Genomic DNA, 12,377 nt, shown 5'->3' on the forward strand with positions numbered 1-12,377 from the left:
TTAATATAACAGCAAATGTACCATCCTCCAACTACAGAAAGAAGAAATCCATGACATCAACCAACAGACTTTCATCACAGGTAACTACAACAAAATGTGGTTTCCCGAAGTTCCCAAAAACTGTATTTTAAATAACTTTTTCAAAGAATTCTCAAACAAGACTGCCAATATAGTCAACCAATCCCTCTACCTCAAACATCCTCCAACTACAGAAAGAAGAAATCCATGACATCAACCAACAGACTTTCATCACAGGTAACTACAACAAAATGTGGTTTCCCGAAGTTCCCAAAAACTGTATTTTAAATAACTTTTTCAAAGAATTCTCAAACAAGACTGCCAATATAGTCAACCAATCCCGTAAACTGAAAAGTAACCTCACAAGTAACGAAATCAAATCCATTTCTAATCTTAAAAAAGACACTAACATTAAAATTCTAAAAGCTGATAAAGGCAACACTACTGTCATCATGAACAATTCAGAATACATCGACAAAATGAACGACATCCTTTCCGATAACAAGAAATTCAAAGCCATCCCAAACAACCCAACAAACACACACAAAAAACAATTAAACAAAACTTTATTACAAATGAAAAAAGATAATTTAATTACTGATGATCTTTATTTTTATCTACGTAAAACTGATTCACGCACACCACAACTCTACGGCATTCCTCAACCACACAAACAGGACTACCTCCTACGACCTATACTGTCCACTTATGATTCATTCAATTAAAATCTCTGCAAATACATAGCCTGGGCTCTCACACCATATGTAACATCTGCAGGTTCATTTTTTAAAGATGCCTTCCATTTTAAACATACACTAGAACAACTAAATTCGAAAGCCTTAATGGCCAGTTTTGATGTCGTGTCACTCTTCACCAAAGTCCCCGCCAATGAAGCTTGCAATATTGCACTCAACCTCTACATTAATGACCCCAACAAGTTAATACACATCCCCAGCACACTTTTTGCTTCTCTCTTAGAATTTAAAACGACTAAAACCAACTTCATTTTCAACAACGAACATTTCCTTCAAATAGACGGTTTAAGTATGGGCAATCCTGTTTCGCCCGTTCTTCAAAAGAACGAGTGAAATGACTATATATGCCCCTACAGGGACAATTAATAACACTGTGCTTATAAATAATTGTAGGAAACAAGGACAACAAAAAGCAGCCATCGTAGAGGTGGAAAGGTTCCGGGTCAACGGGTTATACCTAATAAAAGAGTTGGCTGTGATGGACTGTCAATCTGGATGGACAGATGTGTACTGCTTCAGGCACCCATACTCCGAAGATCATCTAAGTGACGCAGATAAACGGCAAGTCCTGTGGTGTACCGTCTATCTCCATGGACTCCGTTGGGATGATGGCGATCATTCCATGCTTGATTTCCTCCGGATTTGCCAGGAGATACGACGAGAGTATACCAAGATATACACCAAGGGTAAAGAGAAGGCCCAGTTAGTACAATGCCACTTGGAACTACCATGCCTAGACATGGAGGAGTATGGATGTCCCCTCTACCAGCACCTAGAATGCAGTAGTCAAGTTACGTGCAAGTACCACCGTTACCCGCACAAACATTGTGCATATTGGAAGATGCGTTCAGGGTGACCATGAGCAGCCAGGACATATTCCGGAACTTTAGAAATTATTTGTAAATAAGTGTTTACATTTATAGCTTTTTATATGTTTATCTACGTATGCTTTATTATATATAATCATTTATATAACATTTTATGTAATTATATATATATATGAATTTATTATATGTTTTTGTAATCAGTTAGCAATAATTATAAAAAGGGAGGGATGAAGCAACTGGAAATTTGAGGAAATTTCATCAATTGCTTCAATAGTTATGGATAATTAAAAGTACTTTAGAAACACTTAGAATAAAAACTTTAAGAGTTTTAATACGAGCAAACAAGTTATAATAGATATAAAAAGAAAAGGGGGTGACAAGGAGACGCCTGTGTTACGAAATAAGCCTTGATAAATTAATAAACAAGAACTAGGTTAGACATTCAGAAGTAATTAGCATAACACGTGCACAAGCTTGAGAGGCGAGCCTGGGAGATCAGTGACCCAGGGTCAATAGCCGAGTTAGTAACAGCTATTGCATCATAACTAGGAAATGAACGCCAATACATGTGACAGTTTGATGAAGTGTTGGCCTCATTTTCTTAGCAGTATAGAAGCTACAGAAAAGTTTATATTTCGTGAATAATCCCGGTGCTTTGAAGCCGTATTAGTTACAGTACATGGGTGTAACAGCACAAGTAAATAGGCGACCGGCTAACACCATTTATCTATGACCAATAACTTGAGAGTTTTGGTTTAGGTTCTGGATTAGCCCGGGAATTGCCCTAAAGCATCCAATAGGAGCACAGGACTACTTGTGGGTGATGCTGTGTCCTATTTAAATGCTCAAAATGATAGAGAAATTTTGCTTTAAAAAACCCATGTCAGAGGCTGAAAAATCAGCTCTCCGGACAGCAAAGAAGCTTTCCACTAGTTCCCAGCAGTTCTTTAAAAAGAAATAATGAAGCTGAAATTCTCCAATGTAGCTACAGCCTCCAAGGTTCCAACTTTACAGTAAGTATAGTCTCTCTCTCTCTTAATCAGTTATTGCAAGAAGCATTAAGTTTTTACTAGTAATGTTTTTGATGATTTGTATGTTGATAGTTTAATAACAAGCAACTGATTTAAATAAATATTATTTTGAGCATTTACTATTGGTCTGAGAGTCATATTTTTTAGTCTAACAGTAAACTCCTCGAGTTAGCGACTTGTGGCTCCACTTGTCACGACAAATCCTCCAACAAATAAATTTGGTGTAAAGGTTAGTTTTAATTGAAACTCCAACAATTAAACTCACCTGAGCGCTAACCTTTTACACTAGCAACCTACCAATAGAGTGTGTAAAACACCCCAACAAACATACACACTCAAGTAATTATACCCTGGTACACAAGTTAACCTCAAATCACTACTGATGTTATATTATCTATCATAAATACCCGAGGTGTATTGCATTTTACTTTGTTTTCTTTACACACACACAAAATAACATATAAACAAAACCTTTTCAACAACATTACTGCAACAGTATAAATTTTAAGAACTTAAAGGTGAAAGCATAGAAGAATAAATAAAAATGTGTAAACAAAACTATTTACTATATCCAGTGCTGACAAGGCCTTTCACCCAATACCAGGGCTCAACACGTCAACAGGAATACAACAGCAGTTGAGTTGATATTTATAATATTAAATTACATGAACAACAACAGCTGTTATGGTGTGAACTAGATTAAGTTGGCAAAATGCAATTATTCTTAATTTTAGGAGTAATTTACAAATCAGAATCATAGTAAGAATTAACAATTTTATTTACTCGCTTATTATAAAGGCAAGCTGTAGCTTATAAATACTAGATGATCAACATTACTTAAAAACAAGAAAAATGGCCTCTTACCCACAGCATCAATGCCATTTTCTCTGGCACGAAGAGCAAATGGAGAAAGGTAAGTAGCATCAAAGGCTAATCTTCTTGCTTGTAGTGCCAGAGAGTTGACTACCTGCTGAACGTTCCCCATTTCTTGATCCTAAAAATACAATAAAATGATCATTACATTAATGGGAAAATACAAATACAACAATCACTTCCATTAGTAATTTTAGCCTCCTATCAATTAACTTATCACAAATTTCAATACTATATTACCTATCACACTGTTTAATCTTATTCTTATTAGATCATTAATTATTTGTCTGAAAAAAGAAACTATGCTTTGTTTTCATTATGAAAAATTTTTAAATCTTATTTAATTAATATTATTATTTACTAAACTATAAAAATAGAAATAAAGTTTAAGTACTTATTAAATAAAATAAAAAAATTATTGGACATGACCATAAGGTACTTAACTGATTTCAATGTGTAAATAGTAATTTATTAATTATTAGGTACAGCAGTAATTAATAGTAGAGATCGATAAGGTTTCCAAATAATTCATGAGCCAAAAAACCACCCTACTGAATTCCTAAGCAAAAAACTGACCATTCAAAGTATTGGTTACTATATATTATGCAAATACAATGAAAAAAAGTTGCTAACATTTCTGGTATAATAATTCAAAAATTTCTAAAACAGCAACTTTTTTGTCTACTACCTACCTAATCACGTCAGTGGGGCTAGCCCCTAGGTGGCTGAACTATCACTACAAGATTTCTTTAGCTTACTTGACTGGTCTATGGGTATCTGCTTTAGACATTCCGATAAATATATATATAGATTTTTTTTTTTTTTTTAGGTAAATGGTTAACATATCATGCACATTCTTTTCAACCCAACAGATCATGATACATATTGATGGATAGACATGCAACAGTTTCTAAAGGTAAAGTATATACTTTATACAAGTATAATATAAAAAATAAACAAATAAGAGTGTTAACAAATTATGAATTTTAAAATGAAGTAGGGATCCTGCTAGAAAAAGCAATGAAACAAGAATTAAAACCATAATCACAAATTTATAAAACTTTAATCCAATTTATACACTTATCTGTAGGTCAAAGTAAGGATTATATTTTAAAAATTTGTGATTGTGGTTTTAATTCTTGTAAAAGTTATAGCTATCATGGACATGGCTATTCTAAAAGTTCATTAAATGTTGTGTCCATTCCATGGACATATAAAAACTGAACAAATAGGGGGGAAAATTAAAATTTTAACAGAAAGTAGGGAATCATTGGTTATTTGTAAAATTGATATAAGAAGTATTGAAAACAAAATAAATGTTGCGATAAAAAATACACAAACAATTAAAGCGATACTAGTTGGATAGATTTTAAAATGATTTTCAATCCCCACTTTTAGACTGCTTCATTTAGCTTTACGGATCACAATGCCAACCAAAGTAGGGATTGAAAATCATTTTAACATCTATCCAACTAGTATCATTTTACTTGTTTGTGTACTTTTTATCACAACATTTATTTTGTTGTGGAAACACAAGGTTCAATACATGCTATTATACAGAGAAGTGCAAATATTTAAGAGATGTTTATTAACTATTCAAAAAGAACAAAAGAAAAGTTAAACAGGCATGAGCCAATTACATAGCCCTTCATAGCTGTAAATGACAATTTCTGTGTAAATACACATTGGAAGTCTACTACTGGATCCAGAGCTTTATCGTAAGTACACATCGGAAGTCTACTACTGGATCCAGAGCTTTATCGTAAGTACACATCGGAAGTCTACTACTGGATCCAGAGCTTTATCGTAAGTACACATCGGAAGTCTACTACTGGATCCAGAGCTTTATCGCAAATACACATCGGAAGTCTACTACTGGATCCAGAGCTTTATCGCAAATACACATCGGAAGTCTACTACTGGATCCAGAGCTTTATCACAAATACACATCGGAAGTCTACTACTGGATCCAGTGCTTTATTGTAAATACACATTGGAAGTTTACTACTGGATCCAGTGTTTTATTGTAAATATACATTGGAAGTTTCCTCCTTGACTTCAGAGCTTTACTTACAGCAAGATATATCATGCACTTCTCTTTTGTCCAAAGGACTAGTAAACGGTATTAGGTTTCAATGGCAAGTTTATTGTAGGTCCCAGGACATGGAATAACACTGCATAACAACTGTTATAGTTTAATCACCTTTTTGCTTTTGTTATAGCATTTCATAATAAAAAATATGATGCCCTTTCACCAATTCAAATTCTTGATGTTGAAAAAAATAAAACATTAGTAAAATAATTCATATTTTTAAAAACAAAGAAGCCACAAATTCAAGAAACAAGTTTTTTCCAACAAAGATACTCTAAATTCTATGTTTTAACTTGCGCTTCAGGAAAGCAGCACTATTCTGAAATGACCTTCCCAAAATGCTTCAAACTTTTAATTCAATCCTTTGCCAGATATCTTAGAATGTCTCTTTTCTTGTCTTTTATATTTCAGTCTAGTGTTAAATTCTTTCCTTTGGAATAATAATGAGGCTCCTACAGTGATGTAGTTTCAACTTTTGTTCTTCAACACTACAAAAAAAAGAACGACTTTAGAACTCTTCGTTGGATTTTATGGTTATTTACATTAGCTATCCCTAATTTTAAAGTGACAGAGAAGGTCAACATTACCCAGCACAAATTCTTGTTTCTTTTGCTAAACCAAAAAGTGGGATGTGACTATTATAAAACACCTGCAGCTCCAAAAGTGCATGCAATTCTTAAAACTCAGCTCAAAAGTCCAACACTGTAACCACTCAGCTACCACTTGAAGGAACATACTTTTCTGGTAAAACTGGATTTCAGTTGGCATCATAAACCTATCCTTATTTATCAGTTGCAGCTTGTTAGTGTACCTACTTCTCATGATAATGATATGTTTTTATATATTGACCAAAACCAGCTTTTAACAATAAATTCAGCAACACGAGTTTCCTTACTGTAGCACTTGATATAAATCCACACATCTTTCAAGGCAACTATATATTTTCACCAGCAGACAAATGAAGTCTCCCAAAATTAAACTTCTTTATGCAGAAGGAAGAACCTCGTTTTGTTTTTGTATTTTGTGATGTACAGTATTATACAAGTTAATTATGGTTTTATATAATACTATTAATCTTTTAGTCTCAAATCTACTTTGCACACTGTTTCTTAACTCTTTTGTAGATGTAACTACAACTTTAACCCTATGACAATGACACCATTTTTAAACTCCTTTCTGCACACTTCGCTGAGTTATATACCAAATTTAATTAAACCACTTTACTATCAGTGTATTTTAATGAAATTATTATTATCAATTATATTATAGTTCAGGGTTGTCTTTATTTTAGTTTTTATTCCTTTACTTCAAAATAAACTTTGAAAGCAATAACAAAATCTCATAGGTTTTGGTCATTTGATGCATGAGCTACAAACAATGTTGAAATATAAGGCGATAGTCATGTATATGCAAGTCTACACAAGAATGTAGCTTACTTGCCCCTTTTTATACATATGGTTCAAAGTACTTTCGCTGAATGCAGTTGAAAGAAGAAATAAATTTTGTCAACTCCTGACAGGTACCACACCCACCTTCTATAGTTAGTTTAACATTGTATTTTATAAGTTCCATATACTTTCAAAATGTACATGTTTATGGTCATTAGAAAGAGTTCATTTTACACTACAATCTAACAGTTATTTTGAAATTCATACCAAGTTGTCGTCCTTGGGTAGATGTGACTACTAGTATTGTCATTGGCTGCTTTTTTCACGATAGCACATCAGATGTTTCTTACCTAATTATGTTATAGTAAGAGAGACAGTTAAACTGTATTTAGGTTTTACTTTTATATTTGTGTTTTAAAGTTCATACTTGAAAGGTTTATTAATTCTTATAAAATAACCAAAGCTTCCTCTCATTCTGCAAGGCTTCAATACCAAGCATTTATAAAAATATTTTGCCAGAGATTAATGTATCTCTACCATTTATACCATTCTATCACCCAGAGGTACCGTTGATGCATGCTGACATAAATAATCAACAATAAGGAATAGTAAAGGAAAATAAAACATTAAAAATAAACTATAAGTGAAAAGATAAAGGCATGACATTACACATATGACTCAAAGAGAATATTTTAAGATTATTCAATGATGAGTTGAAAGGTATGTACATATTACTATTTCTTAATTTTATGCATTTCAGTGCACTGTATGTTGATGATAACCAGCTAGAGTTAGTGATATGGTTAATGGAAAATAAAATATAAACATTTAACTTAAAGCAACTTTTGATAATCATTTAGAAGGTACTAGAGATTATGCAATGAAATGTAAAAACTGTAAGCTAATAAATAATATTTTTAATGCTCAAAATGAAAATCACCTTGCAAGTGAGCTGTTCTGTGTCTGAGTGCAAATAACTAAATAATGAATTTTTATTATAAAAAAAAAATTAAATATTTTATTTTTCTCAAAGTTCTTGTCAAGTTTTAAACAATTTTTAAAATTAAAGGAGTGTATAAACAATTTTATACAGTCGTTTAATTTGTAGAACAAAATATAACAGAAACTACGTAATGTGCTGCACTTTGCAGCACATCATTGTTATGGTTAAGTTGCTGCACCAAAAGCTATTTCATTATTTCTGTTAAGTTTCAAACATAGTAATTATTGTACATTTTCAAGGTCATTAGGAGATTTCTTTCCATACGATCCTTTCTCCCACAGAATATTTTGCAAATTTTAGGGTTTTTATTTCTAGGTGATAACTTTCAATTTGGAAAACTCTACCATTTAAACATACTTGTAAAGATATTTTGAGGAATATAACCAGATCATGAATGCCCTGCACCACATTAGTTACCAAATAAGGTCCCCTCTTCCACACAACGAAAAATTCTGAAAGAAAAACCCCAAATTCTTTTATCTGCAGCTAAGATTTTTTGCAAAAAGTAACACTAAGACATTAAAAATGACCTTAATACTGTTGTTAGAGCATATGCAAAAGTTCTCCACTATACAATCATTGTGTTATTACAATACTTGTTTCTTCTATTACAAAAAAAAAGCAGCAGCACATTAGAAAGTGTAAATATCAAATTGAAGGGGAAAAGATATTCACAAGATTTTACTTATAGTACATTTTTGCTTATAATTTGTGAGTCATGTAGTGGAAAATGCAAAACACAAGCAGTAGTTACATAACTGTGTGGTATAAGGACTTTATTAAACACACAAGCTAAACTGCTAATTCATGTTACCTTCTTTCAAAGTTATTTAGTTAAGTTAATCAAATACTGTTGAAGAGCACATCTTCTTGACTGATTAAAATTTATATTATCTATTTTGAAAGGCAAAATAAATATCTTAACTTACCATCTATAAATATTCTCTTAATGTAAATGCCATAACTAGCTAAAAGTATATGAACTAAGCAGGATAGTAAAGAAACTGTTTTGAGTGTACATATGTGATAAGGAAAATTCAAGATTAATACTGCAGAAAGTGTAAGCAAGTTATTCTTGTTTTATAGACAAATGTAGCTTGGGGTTACCTAAAGACTGATATTACTTTTACTTAATTCCATTTATTGTTTTGAAATAAAAAATGAGCTACATATTTTATTTCAAAATTTAATTTCTATGACCAAGTAAAATTTTCAAAACTTTCTGTAACTAATATACTTACCACTAGCTATAAAAGGCTTATTTCCTTTGTCACTCTGTCAAGAATACTTTCACGCTCCTTTTTTGGTAATGTTCAACAATATACATCACCACTTAGTAACAAAACTATCACCTGATTGTTCTTAGGCTAATTATGGTGCTTATGTTGAATGCTTAATTCAGAAGCTTTATGACATTGAGTTGTGGCCAAAATTTACCAAGTAATGTTTCAGCTAAGTCTTATGTTATGTATGTATTAGACCAAATGCTTAAATTAGACAACAAATAGGCCTACTATTACTAACGTTATAGAGTCTGAGTTTAAAACGTTTTAAGTGGTGAATAAATGTTAATTAATTAATAAATATTCTATTGATATTTTAACACATATTATCTACTTGGCCTTAAAACATAAAGAAAAATAAACATTTATTACTACCAAATATCTTTTATACTTTGTACAGTCGTACGAGTTGAAAATTTGTGTTGGAATCTCCTCTCTATGTTTTCTACTTCCTGATCTAGAATACAGTGAAAAGGCTCAAGAGTGCTATTTAAGTCTCTTTCAGAGTGCACACATACTTTTTTTTCACAATAACATTTAATTTTTTTTGCGTAGTTTTTACTAAAAATGTGGTGATTAAAGAATTATTTCCAGACTGATGAAATAAGTGAAGAGTAGGTGCACTTTGAGGTACAGACAAATTCATTTCAGGTAAATTCTATAATTTTCGTTAATCATTCAACAATGGTTTCCCATCATTTTTGAAGGGCTTTTATACTAGTTATGCATAGAGTTAGTCAGTAAGAAATCATCAGCACCTACCCTTAGCTTAGAAAGTTCTCTTAATATCATGTTTTCTGGTAAGTTGTCAAAGAGTCCATCAGTGGCTACAAGAATCAAATCACCTTCTTGAACTTGAAATGATGAAGTATCAGCTGATTCTGGGCTGTATGAAAACAAATTTAATATATAAACAGAAAAAGTTTTATAAAGGAGTCATTTACAAACCAGAAATTATTACATAGAAAAAACTTCATTACAATTATCAACAACTTATTATATAAATTAAATATTTAGCTATTTTCTGCCTTTTTAACTCAACTGTAAGTACATTAAGATGACCAATTCTCCCACAACAATTTTCATATTGTGTAATACAATACTATTAAAATAAAATAGTGAACAGATAACAAAATCATAGTTTTCAATGAATAACAGAAATAGAAAATATATATGATAATACTACAATTATTAAGCCCATCTCCACATTAGGCACTGAATAGAATCATATTCTTACTTCCAACTGAGCTCAACAAAAGAAATTTACTTAAGAACTTTTGCATGAAGGCTTGTTTTCACACAAAAATTATAGATATATTGTTTGTTTTACATTTTTCAGGAGTTGTTATTTATGTAACTATATATTTCAATTTTTAAACACTAAAATTACAAACTTTTTAACTTCAAAAATGAGCACAGCATGTAATACAAAAATCTCAGTTTTAAAATCTGATAAGTTCTGTAGTTTCCCAAAGTTATAATTTTCCTATAGTTAAAATGTAGTTCTGCCAGACTGTCTGTGCCACAATAGAACTAATGATAAAAGTGAGCTTCAATCAGAAGCAAAAAATTTAATTGTCAAGTACCCTAGGCTTTGTGTATTGTATCTTTTTCCTAAGTCAGACCATCCAGGTAGACTCATAGTTGCAACATGCAGCTGTCCTACTGATCTAATCTCTAGTTACCTTGATTCCATCCTAACCCCCTTAGTTCATCAACTTTCTACTTACATTCAAAACACCAAAGATGCTTTACAAAAAATTTTAACTCAAAATCAGATTTTATTATTTTATTCACACTTGACATACCATCATTATATACCGCCATTCCACATGACAACAGACACAAGGACCTGAAATAATATCTTAGCAAAAGGGATACCCTAGACCCATCTACTGCAACCCTGATCAAATTAGCTGAACTAGTTATATCTGTAAATGCCTTTCTTTGGACATCAAATTTTATAAACAAATGAAGAATGTAGCCATGAGAATCAAAATAGGTCCTTTCTATGCTATCTTTTTTGTTGGTTACATTGAAGATTATATATTTCATAACTACACAGGTGCTTTCCCTGCCTTATATTGTAGATATACTGATGATGTTTTCAGTATAGTTACAGGCACTTATGATGAAGTTCATCCTTTTCTTCTGTTTGTTAAATTTTTTCATCTAACAGTCCAGTACACTTTATTTCTTAACATAAATATTTTCATGACTGATGACGGCAATCTCACAATCTCTATATGCATAGCTACTTATATTTTCACTCCAGACATCCTCAATACGTCAAGAGAAACATTCCCAAATCACAACTCACCAGATAACATAGGCTTTGCAGTTAGAACCACGAATATAATAGCAAATCCAGCAACATGCTCCATTTTTTCGAAAAATGTGGCTACTCTACTTCTCTTCTTCATCACAATAAAAATAACCTACATACTAACAATAAATGTCCAAATTCAGCTTTTCAGATATTGCTTAGTTTAAATCATATCAGTAGTGATAACACCAACACTCTAGACAATTTATAACTTCCAACAACACACATCCAAACTCTCTTCAACCAACATACTCCTAATTCCACTGACAATAAACACCTTCCCCTTACACTTCACCCATTCAACACACACACATAGAAAACATATTTTATTAGACAATTTTCTCATCATAACACAGGAGAATACCCTTGGTCACATGTTTCCTAACAAATCTCTAATACAACATACAATTATCATCTGATACTCAAGTTGATACCTACAATTGTAAGAGGAATAGATGCAACACTTGCCCTTACATTGATCATTTAACATCTGTAAGAGGCCCTAAGTCAGTGTATATTAGAAATAGCCATTTCAAATGTACATCGAAATGTTTAATTTATTGTATTATTTGTAAGAACTGTAACCAAATCAATATAGAAGAAATCAACCATAGGCTTGCTGAACATACACAGCATCTAGATTAAAGATCAAAATAAGTCTGTAGCTCAGCACTTAACAAAGCTGATAATTCCCTTGAGCAATTCAAAGTACTTGCCCAACAACATCCACCTTCCAATACCAATCAAAGAACCACAATAAAAAAAACATTTTTAATTGGGT

The 12,377-nt window shown here is 31.8% G+C and overlaps 1 protein-coding gene across 2 annotated transcripts in view; it reads right to left on the reverse strand.

Moving 5' to 3' along the window:
• The window catches only part of LOC106461548 (protein phosphatase PTC7 homolog), a 66,182-nt gene that overhangs the window by 11,434 nt on the left and 42,371 nt on the right, over positions 1 to 12,377 (reverse strand). For both annotated transcript variants that reach the window (XM_022388539.1, XM_013921383.2), the window contains exons 4-5: positions 10,033 to 10,156; positions 3,496 to 3,625 (exon numbers count right to left, since the gene is read on the reverse strand). In XM_022388539.1, the coding sequence (XP_022244247.1) occupies positions 3,496 to 3,625; positions 10,033 to 10,156 (254 nt within the window). The remainder of the gene's footprint in view (positions 1 to 3,495; positions 3,626 to 10,032; positions 10,157 to 12,377) is intronic.

The sequence above is a fragment of the Limulus polyphemus genome, unplaced genomic scaffold, assembly GCF_000517525.1.
Source record: "Limulus polyphemus unplaced genomic scaffold, Limulus_polyphemus-2.1.2 Scaffold983, whole genome shotgun sequence".
Lineage (NCBI taxonomy): Eukaryota > Metazoa > Arthropoda > Merostomata > Xiphosura > Limulidae > Limulus > Limulus polyphemus.